We start from the raw sequence: 26,416 nt of genomic DNA, 5'->3' as shown, positions 1-26,416 counted from the left end.
AAAAAGAATAGGGCTGGTGAGATGGCTCAGCAGGCGAAGATGCATACTGCCAAGTCTGATGGTGTCCGGGACACACACAAACACAAATAAATGCATTCACTTTTTTCCAAGAAGGAGAACAAAACACTCCTTTAAAGGCAGCTTGTGGGAGGCTCAGCCAGACTAATTCCTAGTTTGAGGGAAGGCTGGCCTAAGTGAATTTAAAATCTTTGTCGAATAGCTTTTGTCTGCATAGTTTAGTTTTATCTCATTGCATTGGATAAGTACACCAAGAGAAATTTGCATTTTTATTTCACACAATGGAAACTAGGCCCAATAACTACAGATGAGAAATAAGTCAAACTGTAATCCCAGCACCCAGAAGGTGAATGTAAATTCAGATTCATGGTCATCTGTGGCTATATAGTGAGTTTGAGACCAGCCTGGGATACATGAAAACTTGTGTCTAATTAATTTAATTAATTAAAATAACCTGAAATCTAGCGTTTACCATTTGCATGTTGCTTGGTACGTGATCCAGTCTTGATATTATTCGGCCGAATCTTTAGACAGTGTTTACTTTGTGGAAATCAGTTTTATAAATACTTGTATGTAATATGGTATACTCCAAGTGATTCAAGGACAGGGTCCACCCTTTCTCCACGTCTCCTGAATTGCTGGATGTGTCATTTCAGTGATTGAGGGAGGACCCCTGGAACACAACTACCGACTGAAGCAGTTTCATTTTCACTGGGGGGCCATTGATGCTTGGGGTTCCGAGCACACTGTGGACAACAAATGCTACCCAGCCGAGGTATGTTTCTTTTCCTTTCATCCTCTAATTTTTTTTAAGATGAGATCTTCCTGTAGTTTTGGCTGTCCTGGAGGTCACTGTGTAGACCGGGCTGGTTTTGAACTCACAGAAATCCTCCTGCCTCCACCTCCCAAGTGCTGGGAGTAAAGGTGTTCAGACCTGGCTGGAGCAACAGAAGTATGCTGCAAAGGTCCCAGAGAGCAATGGGTGTGTGTAAGTGGGGGGAGTTCTGGGTTTCTAGTTCACAGAAATTACCAAGAAGTCCCAGGTGACGCTTTAAATCCTGTTTAGCTTGCTGGGGACAGGCTTGAACCTTCCCATTTTATACATGTAAAAATTATATTTGTTCGGAATAGTACATCTGAAATAAACCTTAAGATGACGAAACTGCATTCTGGGGCTGGGGAGACAGGTCGGCGGTTAAGAGCACTTGTTCCTCTTGCAAGAGGACCTGGGTTCAGTTCCCCACACCCACATGGTACCACAACCATTTATAACTCCAGTCCCAGGGGATCTGATGCCTTTTTCTGACCTCAGCAGGCACCAGGCACATACATGATACACAGACATACATGCGGGCAAAGCACTCAGACACGTAAAATATAAAATCAATAAATATTGAAAATTAGAATGGAATTCGTTCTGAATTCTGAGTTAGGTGCAGTCATTCCTAAAGCCATAACATTCTGTAGAGTTGCAAAACAGATTAATCCCAGTGGGAAATAGTGGGGCTCTCAGTGAAGGCCGTGGCAAGAGAGAATGAGAGAAACAGGAAGATTATCGAAGGGTTCTGAAGTCAGAGTGCCAAAGCACCAGAACTTGCAGTTGGGCTCGTCTTCAGGACGGAGAGCTAACTGGGACCTCGAAGTGGCCCACGTGGGAGGTTAAGTGATGGGAATGCCCTGGTTTGAGGAAGGTGGGCGAAGAATGATTGATATGGAAATGCAAGCAGAGCGCAAGGAAATAGAATTTCTCTTTGCAAATAGAATTTCTTCTTGCAACTTTTCCCTCAACTTAGTTTTAAATTTGATGCTAAAAATGAAAACCTTTTAAGTGATCATCCCTCCAAGAAGAAATTTGTCTCTAGCGCCCATCTAATTTTCACAGGGAGAATATATTTCTCTTAATATAAACATCTTTTTGCCTTGAGATGCAAATGGATTTGGGATATTAGTATTTCATGCAAATCAGGGTGGGGATGAAGAAAATGTTGATCCGTCATTGCAAAGTTACTTTCCTCTGTGAATTTTATTTTTCTCTCCTAACAAATCCCTCTCTTTCAAAGTAATATTGCTCTTCTTGCTGCAATGTCTCCTTCCCATTCCTTATGTTGATCTCACTTCGTACCGGACCGCCACATACTTTTCTCAGTGGCTCTATTTTAGGAGATGAAACGAGATTAAATGCTCCATGTTGGATGGGGCTGTCTGTTTAGTTTAATGCAGCCCTGCACGGTCTTGTATAAACCTCGCTTTTCCTGTTGTTTCAGCTGCACTTGGTACATTGGAATGCAGTCAAATTTGAAACCTTTGAGGATGCAGCCCTGGAAGAAAACGGCTTGGCTGTGATAGGTGTATTTTTAAAGGTAAAAACAAACGCTCAGGCCGGGCACGATGGGACATACCTTCAATCTCAGCTCTTGGGAGGCAGAGGCAAGCAGAACTCTGTGAGTTCTAGGCCAGCTTAGTCTACATAATGAGTTCCAGGACAGCCAGGCTATACAGAGAGACCCTGCCTCAAGCAAGCAAGCAAGCAAACAAGCAAGCCAACCATCTCACCAAGTTCAAATGGTCTATTGTATCTTACACTGAAAAGATAGAACATTACAATATAAGCTACTTATCTGAAGAAAATTTAGAACTAAAAGGAAAAATATCTGTAGAGATTGCTTAATGGTTAAGAACATGTACTACCCACGTAGTTGATCACAGTTCAGTTCCCAGCACCTACATTCACCAATTTATGACTGCCTCTAAGTCTAGCTCCAGGGCTATTGGATGCCTTCACTCAAATGCACATCAACCCTCCCTATGCTCATGCACATACATGCACGCACACACACTTAAAACAAGTAAAAAGAAATCTTAAAAAAGAAAAAAAGAACATTGGGCCAAGCATGGTGGCGCATGCCTTTAAATCCAGCACTCAGAAGCCTGAAGCAGTAGCTAGCATTGCTGATATATATATAAAATTTGTTTTGTTTTGTTTTTGTTTTTCGAGACAGGGTTTCTCTGTGGCTTTGGAGCCTGTGGCTTTGGAGCCTGTCCTGGAACTAGCTCTGTAGACCAGGCTGGTCTCGAACTCACAGAGATCCATCTGCCTCTGTGCTGATATATAAGTATTAACGTGGGCTACAACATGAGAATTTGTCTCAAAAAGTTTAAGAAGAGGGACTACTGAGAAATCTCAGAGTTTTAAGAGTGCTGCCAGGCATGGTGGCACACGCCGTTGATCCCAGCACTCAGGAGGCAGAGGAGAGACGTCTCTGTGAGTTCGAGGTCAGCCTGGTCTACAGGGTAAATTCCAGAACAGCCAGGGCTACACAGAGAAAAGCAAACAAAACAAAGCAAGCAAGCAAGCAAACAAACAAGCAAAACATTGGGATCAATAGGAAAGGTGAGGAGGAGGGACGGGAAGGGGAATGAATATAATTGAAGTATATGATATATACGTATGGAAATTTCACAAGGGAGTTCACTATCCTGCATAATCAACATTTTAAAGAGTATTAGTACCAGGCCAAGTGTGGTGCTGCACACTTTTAAGTCGAGTACTCAGGAGGTACTGGCAGGTGGATCTCTGTGGGTTTGAGGCCAGCCAGGACTATGTAGTGAGATTGTCTAAAAATATATGTGTTCTACATATAGATGGACAAACCAGCAGTAGTTAAAAATCAGTAACTATTATGAGTGTGTTTCAAATGGTCTAAAGATGTGTTACAGGGGCTAGAGCAATGGCTTGGTGCTCTAGAGTGCTTGCTGATGTGATATTCAGTTCCCAGCATGCGCACCAGGCTGCTCACAGCTGCCTGTAACTCCTGCTTCATTGGATTCAGTACTTCTGTACTCCATGGGCATCTGCCCCACATGCAGAGATCCCTACTCCGACAGACAGACAGACATACATACATAAAAATAAAAAAATAAAATAGGTCTTAAAACTACACAGCCAAATAGAGAAGGCACAAGTCATCTGGGGCATGTGAGCACTTGGAAAATGCTTAGTTTGAGACGTTGAGGCCAGCCCAGGCTACGTGGTAAAACCCTGTCTTAAAAGAGCAAGGTTAGTGAAAATACAGGGTAATTTATAATTTCATTCACTTATAATGCAGCGTAAGAAATGATAGTTAATGGGAACAGGAGGCACCTTTCTCTGTAGACAGGCCGCTCTTGCCAGCAAACAGCCTGTTCATTTTGCTCTCAGTCTAATTTAATTTAGCGCTGTTTATAATATTTGTAATTACCAGCTGAAATCTAGTTTCAGCCCTGTGGTTTGTTTACATGTAACCACCAGGTGGTTAATTTTGACTCGCATCCTATTTGAGTTTCTACAGCGAGATGGCCATTGGGCATAATATTTCTTCTCCTTTTATTTTTCCAGCTAGGCAAACATCATAAAGAACTACAGAAATTGGTGGACACTCTGCCATCAATTAAGCACAAGGTACTCTTCCCCTTACATCACCTGAAGCCTATCTTATATTTGAATCTCGGAGTAGATAATGCACGTAGAAGCAGGAAGACAAATGAAATGAACTACATTCCCTTTCCACACTGCTGCAGGAGGAGACCTGGCATTGATGATGACCATCCTGTGGTTAAACCCTGCAGGATGAACGGGAGAAATGACCTTGGTGGGGCTTTCTGGTTTTGCTGAGTGCTTGCTAACCCAGAATCTACTCTTTCCTGACAACTCCCTCTCCATCTTTGTAGGGACACTCAACTCAGAACAACCTTCTTTTCTTTAGCTACCTCCCATGAGTAGGCAGAGAGAAGAGTTGTACAGAAACTTAACTTGTCTAGGGTGAAGCGCTCTGTGTCCTCTGTCCAGCTGCCAAGATGAATTCCTCAGTATTCAGAATCCCGTATGAGCGGCTTCCCAGAAATCAGTACACCATTCTTCTGTTCTCTGCCTTCCTATCCCCCTCCTTCCCTCCCTCTCTTCTTGTTTTCCTCTTTTTCTCTTCTTAGTTCAGGATTCTGGCATTCCCTTCCTTCCCTATTTCCTTCCTCCCCAATTCCTCCACCCCTCCCTTTCTCTTTCATTGCAGTGCCAGGATGGAACTCAGTGTTTGAGCATGCTAGGCAAGCAGTCTAGCACTGAGCTACACCCTCAGCTCTGGGCTAGTTTTGAAAGGACAAATCTTGTTAGTTTCTCTTGAAGAAGAGACACCTCTCTGTTTATGAGCAGCCACTACCTAATACCCCCCAAAAGAATTAAAGGAGAAAACGTTTTTTGTTGTTTTTCTCGGGGAGAGCTATCAAATCCACAGTGTGATCTTGTGTGAAGTAGTGATGGCTGTTTTAGAAGGTACCCTTAGTCCCTGGACATGCCCTGGACCACTGTTAGTCCCTGGACAATCCATGAGACTCACTGCCTTACCCTTTGATGCCTGAGTAACTTTGACCAATAACTAATAACTCCTTCTCTTGGACAGGACACCCTGGCAGAATTTGGATCATTTGACCCTTCTTGTCTGATGCCTGCTTGCCCAGATTACTGGACCTACTCTGGGTCTCTCACTACACCGCCCCTCTCCGAGTCTGTTACCTGGATCATTAAGAAGCAGCCAGTAGAGGTTGATCATGATCAGGTATTCCTTTCACATCTTCCATCCAAGGAAATGCTCGTCTGTCTGTTCACGCTTGGCTCTAATCTTAACATCAGTTTTGCTTGTTTGTTTTGGGAGAAGTAGGGTCTCATGTAGCCAAGGCTGGCCTGAAACTTTAAAGGAACTTTTTTTGTGCTTGTTTTATTGTCTTGTGGTGGTAGAGATTGAACTCAGGGCCTTGCCCAGACTAGGTGAGCATTTGCTCCTGTCTCTAGCCTTAACCAGGAAAAAGACTTAAAACACAGAAGGACATGGACGTAGCTATTTGCCTTTATATTTGCTTAGGAATTGTGTGTTTCCTCTGTAACTGTGAATCTCTATGTAAAATCAAGACCCCGGTGAAGGAAAGGGTGAGCTGGAAATGTCCAGAGCATTTATAATACTCAAGGGAATTCTGCAGTAAAAGCCCAGGAGACTAACTATGACTATGAAGAAAACTGAATATTATTTGTGGTCTATATTTGCTTAGAAAACCAGTTGAAGTGATAATTACTATACCTATACACAAAGTCTTGTTTAGTTTACTACTAAAATGCAATGATATTTGCTCATGGGTTTGGGATCTAGTTTAGTTCTGGGTTCCATCCCCTGTAACACCTCCCTATACACACTCACACACACACACTCCAAACAGATAATTTCTAATATTTTCTAATACTTGCTGTGTAGGATATGTATTGATTATGAATCCTTTTCACAAGAAATAAACAAAACCTTCCAAACTTTTTATGAAGTCAATATAACTGACTCTACCAGTGATAGCCCTACCAAAGTGAATTTGAGACTGATCAGAAAGTAAAGAGGTAAAATCCAATATTAGAAACAGAATCCAGCAGTGTATCAGAAGCAGAGGGATAGTTGTTACTGATCTCAAACTCTCTTAACTGTTGAGCCAACCCTGGATGCCTGTTTATTATAGTAACAAAATTCATGGTATCAGTGACTCTACCTAAAGAAAAATATTAACATTGCCAGAACTTTGTGTTTCTTTTTTTGGGCTTTTTGAGACAGGGGTTCCTCTGTGTAGCCCTGGCTGTCCTAAACTCACTTTGTAGACCAGGCTGGCCTTAAACTCGCAGAGATCCACCTGCCTCTACTTCCTGAGTGCTGGAATTAAAGGCATACACAACCATTGCCCCGCCAGACTCTTTTTTTAAAAAAAATGGTACTGAGAATTGAACCTAAGATCTAGTGCATGCTAGGCAAGTAGTCTACCTCTTAGTCACATCTCTGGACCTCATTTCTGGAGACTCTTAATGACAGTTGTAAAAGTCTTTATTTTTTTTTTAAAGAAATAGAAGTTTATTAAGAAGGAGAAAGTAATACTCCCTCAAATAGGAGTGAGCTAGTGAGTTGAAGGAAAGCCCCTACAGCCTCTAGTTTGTTTTTGTTTAGTTTCATTTCTTGTTTTTTAAAATATGGTCTCTCTATCTAGCCCTGTCTGTTCTGGAACTCACTATGTAGACCAGGCTGTTCTCGAACTCCCAGGGACCCTCCTGCCTCAGTCCCCTTAGTTCTGGGTACCTTGCTATTCTGTCCGTAATAATTTGTACTAAAATACAGATGAATAGAGACTTTATTAACATGGTGATCTTAGTTCAAAAGTAAATACAGGAGCTAGGGAGATGGCTCAGGAGTTAAGAGCACTTGCTGCTCTTCCAGAGACCAGGAGTTCAGATCCAAGCAGCCAGTTCCAGACCATTCAATGTCCTCTTCTGGCCCACATAGATAGCATACACAAGTGGCATACTCTCTCGCTCATAAATAAAAATAAAATAAAATAATTTAGAAAGCAAATACATTCATCCATTGGTAACTGTGGAAGACTGGTTCCAGAACCCCAAATATAGTAAAGATGCAGCTACTCAAGTCCCTTATATGGAACTGCATAAGACTTTAGCATTTGCATGTATTCTACACACACCTTACAATATACTTTAAATCACCTGTATATTACTTTTTGAGATCATATTGCCATACAGTAGAAATACTATATAATGTTTCTACTGTATTGGTTAGGGAGTAATGTCAAGAAAAGCCTCTGTACATGGTCAATAGAAGCAATTTCCTGGCTGGCCTAGAGTTCAGTGTGTAGACCAAACTGGCCTTGAAATTACAATGATCCTCCTGTGTCTGCCTCCTGACTATCAACTGTATTTTTCTAATATTCATGTGGAACCCATGGATACAGAATACCAATAATTATGTCTTATATGGAAGTATTTTTTTTTTTTGCTTCATGTAGCCCCACTCTGGCCTCCAACTCACTATGTAGCCAAAAATGACCTTCGAACTCTGGATAATCACGCCTCTACCTTAAAAATGCTGGGATTACAGGTACACCTGGAAATAACTGCTACCATATTAAATGTTATATTAAATTATATTCTAGAATTATCTATATACTATGTACGCCTACAGACCTAGCTACTCAGGAGGCTGAGGCAGAAGGATTGTCTGAGCCTAGCTGTTCAAAACTGGGCTGAGCAATATATCAAGACTACTCCTCTGTCTTAAAAAATATGTTATAGAGCCGGGTATGTTGGTACATGCCTTTAATCCCAACACTAGTGAGATCCTGTCTCAAAAACAAAAGACAGGAAACATTGTAGAAATGGCCCGTTTGATCAGATCAAAAAATAAAGCTAAGTGAGGAAAACAGTTAAAAATGCAAAAATGAAATAATTTAACAGTTGGTGCGGGGTGTTAATATATAGAAATAAAGATATATATCAACTATATGTCAGTTAAAAGACATAATGACACAAAGATATAATTTAAAAAGTCATAGATATGGTCAGAATAAAACTGAACAATACACTTGAGCAGTTTGAACAAGGAAAGCTAACCATAAAACTTAAAACCTAGCCAGGTGGTGGTGGCAGGCAGGCGGATCTCTGTGAGTTCGAGACCAGCCTGGTCTACAAGAGCTAGTTCCAGGACAGGCTCCAAAACCACAGAGAAACCCTGTCTCGAAAAACAAAAACAAAACAAAACAAATTTTATATATATATCAGCAATGCTAGCTACTGCTTCAGGCTTCTGAGTGCTGGATTTAAAGGCATGCGCCACCATGCTTGGCCCAATGTTCTTTTTTTCTTTTTTAAGATTTCTTTTTACTTGTTTAAAACCACAGAGAAACCCTGTCTCGAAAAACCAAAAAAAAAAAAAAAAAACTTAAAACCTTCCAGGATACTGAAGAAGACTTAATTAACTTCAATACTGGCCAGGAAGACATCATAACGATGTTAGTTTTCCTTAAGTTGTTATATTTTCCATGAATTCTTTAGTCTCCATAATTTAATGTCGCTCCAATAAACATGTCATCAGGACTTAAAGTGACCACATTACTTTTAAAAGGTCTTATTTTTAAAAAATTATTTTATGTATATGAATATTTGTCTACATGTATATGTATATACCACATGTGTGACTAGTTTCCAAGGAGACCAGAAGAAGGTTTGGATATACTATAACGGGAGTTATGGATGGTTGTGAGTCTCCATGTGTTTGCTGGGAACTCAATTCAGGTTCTCTGCAAGAGCAGCAAGTGATCCTAACCACGGAACCATCTCTTCAGCCTCATTTCATTCTGGTTTTGAATGTGTGTATGTGTGCACTCACAAAGAAGCCAGAAAAGGGGTGCCAGATCCACTTGAACTCAAATTAGAGGCTGAGTTGCTCAGCATGTGTGCTGGGAACTAAATTTGGATCTTCTGAAAAAAATGACAAGCACCCTTAACCACTGAACCACCTTCCAGCCCCCTAGACATAAATTTGAGTCAAAACAGACATGCAAAAATAGCCAGGGAGATTTCTGAAAGAACAAAGAAGGAGTGATCAGATTCACAAAAGTAGGGCTTTAAGAACTAAATGCCATGATACTGGCACAGGAATAAGACAAACAATCAAGAAAAGCGGTTAGAAATAGAAATAAAGCCAATGAAAGGCACACACACCACACACACATGGGGTGGGGGGGGAGAAGGAAAGACAGAGGGAGAAAGAGGTTGAGGGAGAGAGCTGGAGAGGAGTGGGAGAGGGGTGGGAGAGGGGTGGGAGAGAAGAGAGGAGGGAGAAGAAGAAGAAGAAGGAGGAGGAGGAGGAGGAGGAGGAGGAGGAGGAGGAGGAGGAGGAGGAAGAGGAAGAGGAAGAGGAAGAAGAAGAAGAAGAAGAAGAAGAAGAAGAAGAAGAAGAAGAAGAAGAAGAAGAAGAAGAAGAAGAAGAAGAAGAAGAGGAAAGTGAGAATGAATTGGCCCGGGGTTCTTTGGAATAGGGCTTCTCATGCTCATGCACTTATGGAGGCTGAGAAGTCTTCTGGTTTGCTGTGTACTACTGAAGAACCAGCTTCAGCAGGTTAGAGAAACTGGAGCGATGGGAAGTCAGCCACTACTAAACATATACACAGGTTTATCCGAGGGGGTAAAACTTAATTGTTCATTTTATTTTTCTGTTTCTTTTTCTGCCTTTTTTAATTTTTCTCTTATCCCTTTTATACCACCTAAGCCAAAAGTTTCTATGCAAGAAAAGATTACCTCACAACTACAATTACAGATTTTCCAGAAACAAATTAAAATCTTTACACAGGAAGAAATCACATCATAATCACAAGTTACAGGGTTTTTTTGTAGAAGCCCACAAGTAGTTCAACATTTTTCTTTGTATTAATTTTCCCGCTGTAACATCTTTCTTCCAAAGCAATGATTTCTTCATTATTAGCAAAAGTCTAAGCAAGCCAGTGTATTGCAGCCAGTTCTTTTGTACTGGCCCGCAGCTGTTTCAGGTTTCAGTGCAGCAGATTCATATAAAGCTTTAAACAAGAGGTGTAGCTCACCATCTGTTTTCCCTTACACACAATAGGGGCATTCAATTTCCTCTCACAGCTTTGTTTTTTCAGGGTGCACACCAGGGCTGTGATTAATTCTGTAGGCTACATGACCAGGGACCTCAGGCCTAACCCTGGGTGTGGGGACATAACTGCCTGTTTGCCCACAGGCAGAGTTCATGTACAGGTCTGTAAATGCACTGAAACTTCCTTATTGTTATTTTCCATCCTCGGCAAACCTCACATCTAACAAAGGGGAAAGTGACTTCTAGCCTAATTTTGCCCTTTTTTGTATGTTTTATTACAGCAATTGGCAGACTAACCTATCCGTTTCCCTAATCATCTTTTCTGTCTTAAGCACCTGTATCTTTAAATCATGGCTCTCACCATTGCTCCTATAAAAGTCATCTTCATTATGATCGGCAAGTAAAATGCTCAGTGAGGAGCGGGATTTTCCCATGAAACCATCCCACTATCCTAGGCACAGTGGGATCCTTTCACCTGGTAATCACACCATGCCCAACACACCAGGAACATGGCAGCAGCAAGCACAGGAACATGGCACAGCAGAAGAAAGGGGCTTGCTGGAAACAATCCCTCTCCACCGTGTACCCAGCTTTGTTGTCTGGTGGGCTGAGGCTCATAAGCTCCATTGCTGACTGCAGCCTTTCAGGCAGGACCACCGGACAATCTACAGCCTGAAGCTTACCCCCGAGGTGAGTTCCAGGGCCTGAGACCTGGAAAGACAGCAGTGGGCCTTTTAGTCTAGGCTTCAAGGCCTGAGAACTAGGAGCTCCCAGTGCAGAGGCAGATTGATGGCTCAGTTCAAAAGCAGTCATGGTGGGACTTGTAAAGACAGAAAAAAGGCGGGCACGGTGGGGCTGCTAAAGCACAGAAAGGGAGAGAAAACAATAGGAAAACAATCCACAACCAAAAAACATCGGGTGACCTCAGGTTACCCTTTCATGTAACAGGATTAAGGCAGAGGCATCTTCATTACAAGGCCAGTTGAAATGGCCTGTTTGGGATTTCACTGTTAAATTTCTCTAATTTCTGTTTCTTAGAAAATTAGATAAACAGTTTAGTTTCCCCTTGGTAAAATGGAAGCCTATTGTGACTCCATCTTGATTTTTTTTTCTTTTTCTGAGACAGGATCTCACTATGTATCCCTAGCCGACCTGGAACTCTCTGTGTAGACCAGACTGGTCTCACTTCACAGAGATCTGCCTGCCTCTGTCCTCTGTCTCCCTGAGTGTTGGGATTGAGGAGTCACCACACCCAGCTTCTCCATTTGATCTTTATGTTGGTCTATCGGGACCTAATACAGTCAGTTCTCTAATTCCACACAAAGTAGATGTTGTGGTACAGCCTATAATACCAGCACTTGGGCGGTGACCACTGGAAGATCGGGAGTTCAAGCCTACCCTCAGTTATATAGCAGTTCGAGGCCAGCCTAGGCTATTTAAGACCCTTTCTCAAAACAAAACGAAAACACAGTTATTGACAGCAAAGCTAACCCTCTACTTTTTTGTACTATTCAGGCTCTCCACAGTGGCTGACACCCTCATAAAAGAAGACCATCTGCTTTACTAAGTCCCCCAGTTCAAATCCTGACCTCTTCTGGGAAACACCCTCAGAGACATACTTAAGCAGCTATCCGTACAGCCTCACAGACATACTTAAGCGTGCGGATAGCTCGGTCTCATTGACAGAGAAAATCAGCCTTTGCAAGAAGAAAGTTGGAAGTTCAAAAATGTGTCCAACTACATATGAGAATTTACTTTATGATGAACGAAGGTGGTATTGTTAATCCCACCAACTGAGAATAAGACCAGTACCCCAGTTTAAAAGCCAAATTAGAAGCAAGCTTTAATTAAATACCGGCCCGGTGGATAGGCTCTGGCCATGTCCATACCCAGGTTCCTCAGGAAATGGCCCAGAATCAAGTATGGCAAGGGCTTAAGAAGGAAAAGCATTGCAAAGTTCATTGCATTTGCCATCAGGTCCAATCAGGGGCAAGCATATACCCTGACATGTGTCCTGCCTACGTACCTCCCGCATGTCATCACGCACATCTGCTGCAGATGGGCCTACCACACTTGCTTAGGGGAATGCAAACCATGTGGCTTATTATCTTCCATAAGCAGTAGCCTCCAGCGTTTCAGGAACTGTCTGTCCTTGCAGATCACAGGCATTTTTTGTGTCAGGGATCTCTACAGCCTAGTCATTAAAACTTAAAACGTAACTTTGGCTCTCACAGCCTCTCAACTCAGTGAAGAAAAAGGGACAGGGCATTCTATAAGATACGTTGTAAGGGCAATGTTTGGTGGTAAAAGGGGAGTTGGATTGAGCATTCAACCTTTACACAAGATATTAAATGCACAAAATGGCATAATGGGAGCTGGGGAGACAGCTCAGTGGAAAACTGCTTCCCTCGCATACGCGCGGCCCCACATTTAACCCTCAGTACTGCAAAACAGACAAGCATCATAAATGTTCGTTCATAGAGAAATCCTTCCAGACTGCAAGCCGGATGGCGCTCTTTCAACCACAAAAGAAACCAAAGGTCTGAAGGAACACAAGCCCTCAAACTCGTGTTACACCTCATTTCAACATTTCTTATGATGAAACTTACAAACATCAGACAAAGTCCAGAGCTGGACTGCTCATGAGGTTGACCTTTGTGACCTACACATTCAGTCTGCTACGCTGCTATCCTTCATGTTTATTTTTATTTTTATTTATTTTTTTTTTTTTGGTTTTTTTCGAGACAGGGTTTCTCTGTGGCTTTGGAGCCTGTCCTGGAACTAGCTCTTGTAGACCAGGCTGGTCTCAACTCACAGAGATCCGCCCGCCTCTGCCTCCCCTCCCGAGTGCTGGGATTAAAGGCGTGCGCCACCACCGCCCGGCTCCTTCATGTTTAAAGACTGATAAAACTCTGAAAAGAAAACCAGAGGGTCAGTGGCCTACGGAGGGAATTTCCAGTACAATCTTTAACATAGTATCCTACTTTGCTTTCTGTTTTCTTGTGAAAACAACTTGGGAAGGGAAGGATTTATTTCATTTTTTACAGTTTACAGTCCCTTTTGAAGAGAAGCCAGGGCAGGAACTCAAGCAGGAACCAGAGAAATGGAAACAGGCCGTGGAGGTGCACTGCTTACTACTTGCTCTCTGTGACTTGCTCAGCCTGATTTCTTAGAGCACCCAGGACCACCCGCCCAGAGGTGGCATCGCCCATAGTGGTCTGGGCTCTCCCAGATCAGTTATTAGTCAAAAAAATACCCCCCTCAAGATTTGCCTATGTGCTAATCTGACTCTAGTTTTTGTCAGGATGACAAAAAACACAACCCGTATGCATAGATAATTCAGTAATTAAGGCAATGTTACCTGAGGATTACATAGTTAATGGTTAATGGGGGAGGGAGAGACACTTTCCTCAGTGGTGTAGTCATTGGTAAAGTACCCATCCTCCTGTAGGTGGCCCTAATAAATCTCAGTGGGTCATATAATGTCTTTTTTTCATATAATGTTTTTTTAAGACATGAAAGTAATTAGGAAGAAGGAAGTGTTAGATTTTGGAGCACAGAGTAAAGAGACAGAAGGTGCAAAAGAGAGCAGAGTCTGACCTGATCTCATCTCAAAGGATGAGACTGTTTCTTTCAAACAGAAAAAGACAGGCACTTTTCTGTGGGGTAGAGGTTTTCTGTAGGGGAAAAGCTCGCTGGGACCCTTTATGGAGATTTGGGGCGTAGAAAGAAGTGATGATGCAGCTTCAGGAGATTATGTGCAGCTCTGCAGACTCTCCTTCCGGAATTTGTTTGCCCAAGCCAGACAGATTATTTTGGGGAGATAAGCTGTCCAGCAAACATTCTCCTCTGGGTTGTGGCTGTCGGAGAAGGATGAGCGCACAGCCATCGGTAATTTCATGGAAATCCTGTTTTCACATCCAGGCCCTCTGTCATCTCAGGCCCTGAAGCGTAGAAAGAAGTAAGGGACGGGGTCAGCAATGATTTCTTAACGGTTTAGTGCTGTTGGGGGATCATTGCAAGGGAGAGAGAAAAAAGTGTTCTTTTTTTTTTTTCCCAGGGTCTTTTGACTTTAGAGGTATCTTGATTCCTTGAGACTATATGGCTCTTTGGGATCTCCGATTCCGGGACTCTGAGGGGTTGGTAGTCCTCAGTCAGGAGGAGTTGAGTGATAGTCGAGGAGGTGAGGGCTTGAACTCCTTGCTGCAACAGATTAGAGAGGAATTTCAAAACATAAAGACTGAAAATTAGAGCTAGAACTATTATAATAAGGGTCCTAATAAACGGGGCTATTCATGTTATTCATCTACTCCAAGGGCTCCCAAAACCTGTCCAGCCTGATGGTGGCTATCTGGCTCGTGATTTTATTCTTTCGACAGCTGATAAATTCACAAAGAAACAATATATCTCGACTAACAAAGAAACAATATTTCTCGACTAGCATAGCATAGCATAGCATAGATCCCTCCCTTCTACCATAATTAGACCTTTTTTTTGTGGGTTTTTTTTTTTTTTTTGAGACAGGGTTTCTCTGTAGCTTTGGAACCTATCCTGGAAACTAGCTCTTGTGTAGACCAGGCTGGCCTTGAACTCACATAGATCCACCTGCCTCTGCCTCCTGAGTGCTAGGATTAAAGGCTTGCGCCAACACTGCCTGGCTTCCACAATGAGATCTAGTCCTGGTGACTGCCAGAGAGTTCAACTGAGGGTGGACTTTTTGTTTTCTTCTCCTTCCTTCCTTCCTTCCTTCCTTCCTTCCTTCCTTCCTTCCTTCCTTCCTTCCTTCCTTTTTTTTTTTTAAGACTTGCTGGCAGTGGTGGCGCGTGCCTTTGGAGGGAGAGAGAGGGAGCTCTCTGTGAGTTCAAGGTCAGCCTGGTCTACAGAGAGAGTTTCAGGAGAGCCAAAGCTACAAAGAGAAACCCTGTCTCAACAAACAAACAAAAACAAAACAATAAAAATAAATAGATAAATAAATATTTACGTATTTTGTCTTCATGCATGTCTGCACACCAGAAGAGGGCACTGGACCCCATGGGACTACTGCTATAGATAGTCGTGAGCTATAATTATTAGCTATAATTAATATATGCTAATGAAGCATTTAAAATGTTATCTGTCATTTATAATCCTAATCACTGGTTATTTTCACACTCAGTCTTGTTCATTATTTGTGTAAATCCATCTGATCTTTTATCTTTATACTATGTATAATTTTGTGACTAAATGGAACCATTTTGTACATACTACTTTTCTAGCTTTTTCTTTCCATGGACATTCCTCAGAATCAAAGAGATGATGCAATTCACTTTTGGCAAACAGCTACTCTGTGGGGACCAGGACCTTTGTGCCTAATCTTCAGATCCCAAAAGCTTGGCTGGTTTCCACAATTCTTGCTGCTGTCACACAACCATGCCAACAACATGGCATTAAACTACTTGTCAAGTAGTGACGACATCTCACCCAGAAATAAGTTCTCTTTATGGATTCAGTTAGAAACAAAGTATTGTAGAATTCTTTAAGTGAGGGTAAGCCAGGTGTGGTGGTGCATGTCTGTAATCACAGCATTTAGGAGACAGAAACAGGTGTGTCTCTGGGAGTTCAAAGCCAACCTGGTCTACGTAATGAGTTCTAAGTGAGACTCTGTCTCAAAACAAACAAAATGAAAGTAGTTTATCCATGTACTAAAGCTCATTTTTTGATTGGTATTCTTAATGTTTTTGGTTCCTAGCTTGAGCAGTTTCGAACCCTGCTTGTCACTTCTGAAGGGGAGAAAGAGAAAAGAATGGTGGACAACTTCCGCCCGCTGCAGCCACTGATGAACCGTACTGTCCGCTCGTCCTTCCGCCATGATTATGTGCTCAATATGCAAGTGAAGCCCAAGCCAGCAGCCAACCAAGTCACCCCCTAAGATGTTCATATTTTAGGCAGCATCTTGCTTTAATGTATATTCACTTAAAATCTTAACTAGATCATTTTAAAATTCTGCATTTAATAATACTTATATGTATACATTTATATTTCTTTCCTTCCATTTTTGTAACAACATTTCAAAGTTCCTACCCTTGTAAGGCAAAGACTTGGAGACAAAACAATAAAAAAAAAAAGCCCATAACCGAATCACATCAGGTTACCTTAGGTTACCTTTCCTTGGGACAGGATTTAGGCAGAGGAATCTTCTTTACATCAATTGAAGTGGCCAGTTAGGGATTTTGATGTTAAATTTCTCTAATCTCTCTTTCTCAGAAAGTCAGAGAAAGTTTAGTTTTTGCTTGGTAAAATGGAAGTTTAGTGTAAATAACCCATCTTGATTTTTCTGTTTGGGCCTTAATACAGGAGCTTAACAAACCCACAGCAAGAGGTTCTTGTGAATTTGAATTAATGACGTCAGTCTTTTGTTCAAACTGTTAAATTGTCTCATCTTACAGTATTGGTCCCAATCTTAGCTACCATCATTTGGAACTGCAGACCTCAAAGTGGCATTCAAAGGTTAGGTGTGCATTTATTGATTTCAGATTATTTCATCTATTTTTTTAAGATAAGGTTTCTCTGTGTACCCCTGACTGTTCCATAACTTACTCTGTAGACTTGTCTAGCCTTCAACTCATAGAGTTCTTCCTGCCTTTGCCTTCCAAGTGCTGGAATTAAAGTCTTGTGCCACCGCTCCTGGTTTTTGTTTGTCTTACCAAATGCATTTGCTCTTTGGCTGTTAATAGTATGTGTCATTGGGATAGCAGCAAGACATGCAAGTTGCTCTTAAAGCAACCCGTTGCTAATTATGATGTGTTCTTATAACTGACATTGTGTGTGTGTGTGTGTGTGTGTGTGTGTGTGTGTTGTGTTTTGAGGCAGGATCTCACTCTATAGTGTTTTATTTGGGTGGGCATAGTGGTGCATGCCTTTAATCCCAGCATACAGGAAGCAGAAACAGGTGGGTCACTGTGAGCTTGCGGTCTAGTCTACATAGCCAGTTCCAAACCAGCCAGAGCTATANCCCCCCCCCCCCCCCCCCCGTGTCTGTGCTCTGTGCGCTAGACCCCAGTTCGCGAGCTTCAGGCAAGGGGCTGGAGGTTGAGAATACAGACGCAGAGACAGACCGACACGCAGACCTCTTAACACTGATACCAAAAGCCCCAAGAATGCTCCCTTTATTGTGTTCAGGGGCAGATTATATAGAGCTAGCCACGCCCCAGCCAAACCCACCAGAAACCACTCTCCTGCCATCAGGAACTCCTGAAGGTCTCGTGCTCAGAGCAGCTGTAGGCACTCAGATCAGGGGAAAACAAGTTGTTTACAAGAAATTCAGGATCTGGGGTCTCACTGCTCCCAACAGGTCACTGTTCCGTTGCTGTGAAGAGAAACGAAGACCAAGGCAACTATTACAAAAGAAAGCAGTTTCAGAGGGTTAGTCCATTATCATCATGGTGGGGAGCTTGACAGCAGGCACGGGAGGCAGGGTACTGGAAATGACGTTGAGAACTACATCCTGATCCATAGGCAGAGTAAGGAAGAAGCGGTGGCCAGTGTAGGCTTTTGGAATTTCAGAGCCCCTCGCCCACACCAGGGACCATACTTCTTCCGTCAAGGCCACACCCCTTAATCCTTTTTAGATAGTTACTCCCTGGTGACTAAGCATTCAAATATATAAGCCTTTGGGCCCATTCTTATTCAAACCACCACAGACCTTGTACTTTAAAATATCTTTTGTTTGTACCTTTCTAGCCAGGAATTGGCCCAAGGTCTCGTCCACAGGGGTGTGTGTGTGTGTGTGTGTGTGTGTGTGTGAGAGAGAGAGAGAGAGAGAGAGAGAGAGAGAGAGAGAGAGAGAGAGAGAGAGAGAGAAAGGGGGGGGGATCTCATATCTCATGTATCCCAGATTGACCTCCTAGTGTCTGCATAGCTGAAGAGTATCTTATGTACCTCACGTTCTCGCCTCCACCTCCCATGCCCTCGGGTTACAGTGTGCGGCATTGTCTTACTTTTCTGTGGTTGGGAAAAACTACTCTGACCTTAGAGAAGAAAGGGTTTAGTTTGGCTTCTGGTTCCAGAGAGATAGATCCCTCAGTGGAGCAGGAATGGCGGCAGGAGCGGAGCCGGAAGCTGGCTAATCACGTTTCCATTCACACAGGAAGTAGAGAGAGCAGAGAAAGTGGATTTATAAATACACAAAGTCCACCCCCAGTGGTGGGCTTCCTCCATCGAGGCTCCCCGAAAGGCTCAGTCCATAGCCCTTCCAAACAGTGTCAACAACTGGGGACCAAGTGTTCAAATACAGGAGCCTATGGGGGACACTTCTCATTGCAGCCACAACAATAACCATGCCCAGTTTCGTGTGGACTGAACCCAGCGCCTTGTACATTGCTGGCAAACACAATACGGACTGAACTACTTCCCTAGCCAAAGAGTTTTGCACGAAAATTGTTGCTCCTATGCATTAAGCAGAGGTAGGCCACTGAGCCCCTCCACACTTTTATTATTATTTACAATGTTAATGGTTTGTAATGGGTTTTCATTCTCATTAGTTGTTTGGACACGTAAGATTTCTAAAAAAAAATAAATCAACGAGACACCCTTTATCAGATGAGACAGCAACTGGAAAATTCAGAAGGGATTTACTAGAGAAAGAATAATGGGGAGAACCAGCCAGTTCCCCACAGCTTGCATAGCTCAGTACACAATCTTCAGATGTCACTAGATGAGGCTGGCAGCTACTCCCATTCTTTCTCCCCAGGACTACATGGTGTGGGATAAGGATACTGCACAGACATTCCCAACTCATCTAAGTTCCCAAACAGAGCAAGTTCGTAGGGAAGGTTGACAAACCAGGCATATTTCTCACAAGGCACAAGAGAATCCTAGGGTCATTTGTGGGGTGGTCCTCCAAAGCTTCCTGGGGTAGGCAGAAGCTGGGCAGCATCAGCTTCACTTCTATTACAGCCCCCCCCCCAAAGGCTGCTGCCTCCGTGTTGTATATACCCCAAGGGCTGTAGGACTTACCAGGCAAAAAATTGAAAAGGTCATCCTGCTTCGAATGGAGTGGAATCAAGTTTGGACTGTCAGGAGTAGTTCCTCCCAAAGGAGGGGCCGGAACAATGTCCAGGTTAGTTGGGGCAGGCCCATGCTTTGCCCATAGATTCTGCAATTACTCTAAAGAAATATAGGCAAGACAGGAGGGAAAACTGGGTAGGTTACAGTCACCTGCGCATGGATAAGGATAAGGTTGTCTACTCTTCTCTCCCCCTTTTCTTCATTGGATTCAAATGGTAGTAATCTTAGTTTGGAAAGAGAATTGGCTTCCAGAGCTCCTTCTGTAAAGAAATTAACTTGAGCAATTCAAGCTTGTTTCCGGAAAATGAATTCAGTAGTTAACTTGAAAATAAATGTCTTCCTCCAATTGAAGGCGATTTACGTTCCTTTATCAATCATAATAAAATGAAATCTACATCTGTGCCTTTTTAAAAAATCGGAGCATCTTCCCAGAAGATGCGCTATTTGTTTAAAAGTGACAGTCACACGCAGCACCTGTTGCAGCCACTAAAGCTCTGATGCTTTCCGGATGGCAGCAATTTGAAGTGTAAATCCTAGTCGCGGGGGTCTGTACAATCGGGGAGTCACACAGCTGCAATCACCATTGCCATGCCGAGCTGTTTTGTAGTTTCGGGCTGTTTTTTCCAAATCTCACAAAAAGTTGAGATTTATGCAAGGGCTCGGCACGTAGCATACACCCATAGTCCCATCACCTGGGCTGTAGAAGCAGGCGGATCAGGAGTTCAAAGTCTTGCTCGGCTATTGAGTGGATCTGTAGATGAGACACTGTTTGCAAGAAACAAAATGAAACAAACAGAAGGTTTTAAAGTAAGAGGCATGCAAGGGAAGAAAGGCAGGCCAGCATATGGGGGTAGGTGGGAAATACAGGTGACGGGAGTTTGGCCCCACCAGCGAGCCCCCACATTTGGCAGGAGAGTCAGGAAGTTTTCACACCAGTGATGATGATAGGCGCTTTCATGGCTTAAGTTTGGGGATACAGTTGCTAAGCACTGTGTGCATGGATTGAAGGGACTCTGGCCAGCCCAGCCATGGCAAACGTGATTCTGGCAGGCCTTGCCCTAATCTCCCATTCCCTCTTCCTTACTGTTGAAAAAAAAAGCCTTAGATTACATTGCTAAAACTGGCCACCAAGATCTATTCTCTTATTTGGCCACTTCCTTCTCCTGAGGCTGACTACCAAGGTCCAGGTACCAAAGTATTGAAGTCCAGCAATCAAAAGCCCCCTTTGGCTCACCTAATTAACATGCCCAATTAAAATGAAACACCTCATCCTAACAGGGGTTTCCCCCTTTACCTTTATAAACTGCCATTTGCCTACGTGCCACATCCGTCTCCTCTCTGTCCAGAGGCAGTCCTTTGTCACTGCAGGACAAATAGCATTCCTCCATCTCCTCTGTTCCCTTCCCTTCTCCCTTGTTCTCCATCTCCTGTCTGCTGTACTTCTCAGGCAAATCAGTCTCTTTTGTGCTAAGAATTTGGTCTTGGGGTCCTGAGCTAATACTTTTCCTTTCGTGTATAGTATGGACTATCTTATGCAATCTTCAGAATAAAATGTTTCCAGCCTGGCGGTGGTGGGGGCACACCTTTAATTCTAGCACTCAGGAGACAGAGACAGGAGGATCTCTGTGAGTTAGAGGCCAGTCTAGTCTAAATAAGAGAGTTCCAGGAGAGCCAAGGCTACACAGAGAAACCCTGTCTTGAGGAAACCAAAGCAGAGCAAAGCAAAGCAAACAAACAAACAGAAAACAATCCAGGAAGCAAGTGTTCATCGATTGTCACAACAAGAATCTCGTTTCTGAGGTAAAGGCCTTGGACAAGCATTGCGACAAGTTGCTACAACATGTGAAGATGTGGATCAATTCCCACGAGAGCCACAAGGGCACGAAGTCCAAGCTGCTAAACAAGGGTCCCTTACATCTCCCAGATTTTCCTGTGGGACTTGTTATCAATGTCCTGAAAAAGTGCTTATGGCTAGCAGTAGGGGTCTCTTCCCATTAGCAGAACCTCTTCTTAACCGAGAAGACAGCTATGAAATGTGAAGAAAACGCTATTTTGATTTGTTTTGTACGAAGATAAATCAAGGGAAAATTCCCTCTAAAGATGGAGGGTGTTAATGTGAGTTTGGTAGAAACATTTCTTTCTTTCTTTTTGGCCTTGTTTCTATTATTAGCAAGGATTTCTTCTATTGTTTTTACATTTATTTATTATTTTGTGTGAGAGCATGTGTAGGTGCGCATATCAAAGTAAGAGGACAATTTGTGGGAATTAGTTTTCTCCTGCTATGTGGATCTTTGGGGATTAAGGGAATTGAACTCAGGCCCTCAGGCTTGAAAGCAGGCACTTTTACCGACTTAACCATTTGCCAGCCCTATTTTTATTTTTTCCATCTAGTTCCACATCACACCTTACCTATATTATTGTGATACAGTATTACATTTTTTTTGTCTTTTTTTTTTTTTTTTTTTGGTTTTTCAAGACAGGGATTTTCGGAAGCTTTGGAGCCTGGAACTAGCTCTTGTAGACCAGGCTGGCCTTGGATTTACAGAGATCCTCCAGTCTCTGCCTCCAGATGGCTGAGATTAAAGGCCTTCACCACCACTGCCCTGCTTGACTGGTTTTAGGTAGCTCAGGTTGGCCTCGAACTTTGTTCTTTTTCTTCCCTCTCTTGGTAAAGATTATCTTTCTTCCAAGCTCAACTCAAGCGCCAGCGCAATAAATTACCTTCACCTGCACCTTATAACCTAGGTGTCAGTCCCTCTCCGTGTCCTAGGAGTGAACCAGCTGACAAACCCGACGCCTTTGCAGCCTGAGCCCCCCCCCCCCCCCCCGCCGTCAGTAAAGAGGAGGAGGGTCCTAAATTCTGCCTGAGGCGCTGATAGGTGGACCCCCAGAGAGGGGCGGGGCCTCGAGGCGTTTCCGTGGGAACCAGCGAGGCTGCACGGGTGGGAATTTAGATTGGTGGGTGAAAGGAGGCGGGGCCAGTCTTTAACTCCTTGAATTCCGGGCACCGCCTCAAGGCGCAAAGGGCAATGGGGGGTGCCGGAGCACCGAGGAAGCTCCGGGGAGCAAAGGCTCGAGTCCCAGGTGGAGGGAGAGCTCTGGCGGCGGCTTCGGTGAGGAAATAGTTCCTCAGACAGCGTTGCCAGCCTGCCTAGCTGCGGGAGGAAACCTCCCTCCTTCGGTCTTGAGTCCATCCGGTTGGCCGCGCTGCGTGGGCGACCGAGTGTCGTCATCTGTGATTCTACTTCCGCTCCGTTGTGGGAGAGGAGAAGGCGGTAACATGGCGACGTTGGAGCCGACTGAGCTTCCAGTGAAAATGAGGTATAGCACAGCAAACGATGACGAACTGAGGCGACCTAGGCCACCGCCGCGCGCGTGGGGACGATTATTAATCTGCTTTTGCCCAGAATCCTTGGCTGTACTGGGCAGCTGTAGTTTGGGGGAGGCGAGGAGGGGAGAAGATGGAGGACGTCTGCTATCGGGGATGGGAGAATTGAATGGCGGGAGTCGGGATGGCAGCACGGGAAGGGCGCCTGCCTCCTCCGCCTCCGAGTGCTGTCCTTGACAGACCCGGAGCTGAGGGTGCTGCGCGCTGTGCGCCTTGGCTCACACCGTGCGTTTGTGTTTTCCAATCTTCCAGCCGTAAGAAGTCCAGGGCTGCTCGGCAGAAGGAGAAACGGAAGAAACGGCGACAGGAGCTCGCCCGATTGAGAGATGCAGGTAGGAGAAACCTTTCTTCTGGGTATGAAATTCCCCCCTTTACCGCCCCACTCCCACCCCCGCTTGAGTTATGGCCTCGAATAGGTTGGCTTTAAAATTCGCTGTATAGCCGAGGATGACTGAACTTCTGATTCTCCTGCCTCCCTCTCCCCAGTTCTGGGGTGACAGGAGTGCGGCCACCATGCCAGGTTGCCTCTGATTGTTTGCTGCGTGCTAGGCATGGCATCCCCAGCCCTTGCGATTGCTCCCCCTATTTCCTGCACAGACCCGAGGTGGAAAGCCATCTGTGCAGCTAGCCACCATGCTGTTTGGCTTTCAAGTGACAGAACCTGATACTTATGATTTAGGTTTATAAATTTAGTAGATTTGTAAAATCAGTACGTATAAATGCGGGCGATAGGGTTGAAATCACACAGCAGTTCTAGGTTATGGCTACCAGTCATACCACAGAGGCCATGCTTAACAGTCCTTGAGAAAGGGCTAGCCCAGGAGAGACAGGATCTAATGTCAAGGATGAAAAAAACAGCGGCAAATTGTTGATATTGATGACAAAATCCTTTTCCTTTAAGCCTGAAGATGAGCTGTTAAATTTCTTAAGCTTCCTTTGTCTCCATTGTCACTGCCTCCCCCACCTCCAAATTTAAATTTTGAATAGAAGATATAAAGTTTTCTTCTATTGGAACTATTTTATCACATTTTTATTTTGAAAATGTAACAATGTACAAAAAAATAGGACATTTAAATATTCATGCTTCATATAAATTTGCCAAATGGTTAAGTAGTTTTTTTTTCTGAACCCTTTGCACAGCCTGAGTGTCATTATGGAACCACTGATTTAAAAAAGTAACGTGGGGCAGGAGCGATGGTTAAGAACACTGACTACGGCTAGTGCTGCATGCTTTTAATCCCAGCACTTGAGAGCAGAGGCAGGGGGATCTCTGGTGTGGGCAGTCCTTCTGTTTATGTATTGCTTTTATGGTTAGTGAATAAAAGAATCTGCTTCCGGCCAGTGGCTTAACAGAATATAGCCAGGCTGGAAAAGATGTATAGAGTAGGCAGAGTCAGAGGGAATCCATGTAACCGCCTGCAGGAGACATAGGCACTGGAACCTTGCCAATAAGCCACAGCCACTGGTAATACACAGATTAATAGAAATGGGTTAATATAAGATATAAGAGTTAGCCAGAAATACGCTTAAGGTATTAGCCAAACAGTATAGCAATTAATACAGATTTCTGTGTAATTATTTCAGGGGTCTGGGCAGCTGGTAAATGAACAAGCAGCCTTCCCCAACAGATCTCTGAATTTGAGACCAGCCTGGCCTACACAGAAAAGTTTGGTGGCTATCCCCAGGAGGCCTGCTCTTTTTTAATTGAAGGGACTCAGGAGTTGATCTGGGGAAGAGGGGAGATGCAGGGGAGGGACTGGGAGGATTGGAGGGAGGGTAAGGTATGAAAGAAGGACAAAAGGTTTTTTTTTTTTTAAAAAAAAAAAAACAAAACAAAACACTGACTGTTCTTCCAGAGAATGAAGGGTCTGTTCCCAGTATGAAAATACTATCCCTTTTAAGTATTTTTAAAACATTTTGGAGGTAGGATCTGTAACCCTGGAATTTACTGTGTAGATGAAGCTGGCCTCAAATTCAGACATCCGTTTGCTTCTGCCTCCTGAGTGCGGGGATAAAAGGCGCGTGGCACTGCCTTAATTTTAGGTTTTTAGTGTCATCGTAAAGGTTAGAGATTTATGCATTTTCCATGAATAAAGACTCAGTTTAATAAAACATGTGAATTTCTACAGAATTGGCACAGAATGAGGAGGAAGAAGATCCTATTGCTGAAGAAAAACGATTGGAAGAAGAAAGGCTGATGGAGGAAGAAAGGTCGGGACTAATTGAAACACTTAAAGTCAACTGTTGGGTTATTGTAATATTATCCATCTTTACCAGGAAAGGCTTTTTGTATAAAATCCTGTAAAAAAAAATACCTCCTATAAACCAAATCTGTAGCCGACAGGCTAAAATTAGATGTCTTTTTTCCCTTTCTTTCTCTTTTGTTATTCTTTTCCAGGCTGGTCTCCCCTTCCTGCCTTAGCCTCCTGAATGCTGAAATTACTGGCTCGTGCCATCATACTGTGTTTTTTTTTGTTTGTTTTTTTTTTTTTTTTTTTTTTTGTTTTTTTTTTTTTTTTTTTTTTTTTGTGGAAGTATTATTCATTGCTCTGCTTTTCTTTTCTTTTTTGTTTTTCGAGACAGTGTTTCTCTGTGTAACAGCCCTGGCTGTCCTCAGACTCACTTTGTAGACCAGTCTGGCCATAAACTCGCAGAGATCCTCCTGCCTCTGCCTCCTAAGTGGTAGGATTAAAAACATGTGCCACCACTACCCGTCTTTCATTGCTTTTCTGGTTGGGAAGTAAACGTATTTATATTTTAGCGTTGGCACAAAGACCTAATTCTAATAACACTATGTGTTATATGGATGTAGCGTAATTCTTTATTCATAATCTGTAGTCCTCTGTAGTTCATCAGACTGGGGAAGGTATGGTAACTGCTCTTGCTGTGGTGGTAGGAATGAGAAACAGCTGTTCCAAATTGTCTATTTTTTTCTTGTTTTTATTTTTGTAGTTTTTGGTTTTTCAAGACAGGGTTTCACTGCATAGCCCTGGCTGTCTTGGAACTGGCTACTCTATAGATCAGGGTAACCTCTGTTGTCCAAGTGCTGAGATTAAAGGCATATGCCATCACAACCTGGCTTCAGTTTTCTCTTTTAGTCAGGGAGTGAGCACTCATCTTTTTTCCCCCTTTCCCTTATTACTCAGCCAGGAACTGCAGTCTATAAGATGGGATCATACTCAGCCAGGAACCGCAGTCTATAAGATGGGTTCATACTCAGCCAGGAACCGCAGTCTATAAGATGGGTTCATACTCAGCCAGGAATCGCAGTCTATAAGATAGGGGTTCATACTCAGCCAGGAACTGCAGTCTATAAGATGGGTTCATACTCAGCCAGGAACTGCAGTCTATAAGATAGGGGTTCATACTCAGCCAGGAACCGCAGTCTATAAGATACGGGCTCATACTCAGCCAGGAACCGCAGTCTATAAGATGGGTTCATACTCAGCCAGGAACCGCAGTCTATAAGATGGGTTCATACTCAGCCAGGAACCGCAGTCTATAAGAT

At 43.4% G+C, this 26,416-nt stretch overlaps 2 protein-coding genes and 1 long non-coding RNA gene across 3 annotated transcripts in view; 2 read left to right on the top strand and 1 right to left on the bottom strand.

Moving 5' to 3' along the window:
* Positions 1 to 17,136, top strand: part of Ca5b (carbonic anhydrase 5B) — a 102,084-nt gene extending 84,948 nt beyond the window's left edge. Inside the window, exons 10-14 of the mRNA XM_050160656.1 lie at positions 675 to 793; positions 2,283 to 2,378; positions 4,394 to 4,456; positions 5,451 to 5,606; positions 16,204 to 17,136. Coding sequence (XP_050016613.1) covers positions 675 to 793; positions 2,283 to 2,378; positions 4,394 to 4,456; positions 5,451 to 5,606; positions 16,204 to 16,383 — 614 coding nt within the window. The 3' untranslated portion in view covers positions 16,384 to 17,136. The remainder of the gene's footprint in view (positions 1 to 674; positions 794 to 2,282; positions 2,379 to 4,393; positions 4,457 to 5,450; positions 5,607 to 16,203) is intronic.
* A 363-nt stretch (positions 17,137 to 17,499) lies between these two features.
* Positions 17,500 to 22,337, bottom strand: LOC126512712 (uncharacterized). Its single transcript, XR_007595134.1, has 3 exons — positions 22,242 to 22,337; positions 19,470 to 20,285; positions 17,500 to 17,820 (listed from the first exon to the last, which is right to left on the bottom strand). It is a non-coding gene; the product is annotated as an uncharacterized lncRNA (long non-coding RNA).
* A 249-nt stretch (positions 22,338 to 22,586) lies between these two features.
* Positions 22,587 to 26,416, top strand: part of Zrsr2 (zinc finger CCCH-type, RNA binding motif and serine/arginine rich 2) — a 27,746-nt gene continuing 23,916 nt past the window's right edge. Inside the window, exons 1-3 of the mRNA XM_050160615.1 lie at positions 22,587 to 22,841; positions 23,161 to 23,240; positions 25,038 to 25,119. Coding sequence (XP_050016572.1) covers positions 22,801 to 22,841; positions 23,161 to 23,240; positions 25,038 to 25,119 — 203 coding nt within the window. The 5' untranslated portion in view covers positions 22,587 to 22,800. The remainder of the gene's footprint in view (positions 22,842 to 23,160; positions 23,241 to 25,037; positions 25,120 to 26,416) is intronic.

This window comes from Alexandromys fortis, unplaced genomic scaffold, assembly GCF_014885135.2.
Source record: "Alexandromys fortis isolate MF-2015 unplaced genomic scaffold, M_Fortis_MF-2015_v1.1 scaffold_120, whole genome shotgun sequence".
In the NCBI taxonomy this organism is placed as follows: Eukaryota; Metazoa; Chordata; class Mammalia; order Rodentia; family Cricetidae; genus Alexandromys; species Alexandromys fortis.
Note: the sequence above shows the minus strand (reverse complement) of the source record. Positions and strands in the feature narration are given on the sequence as shown.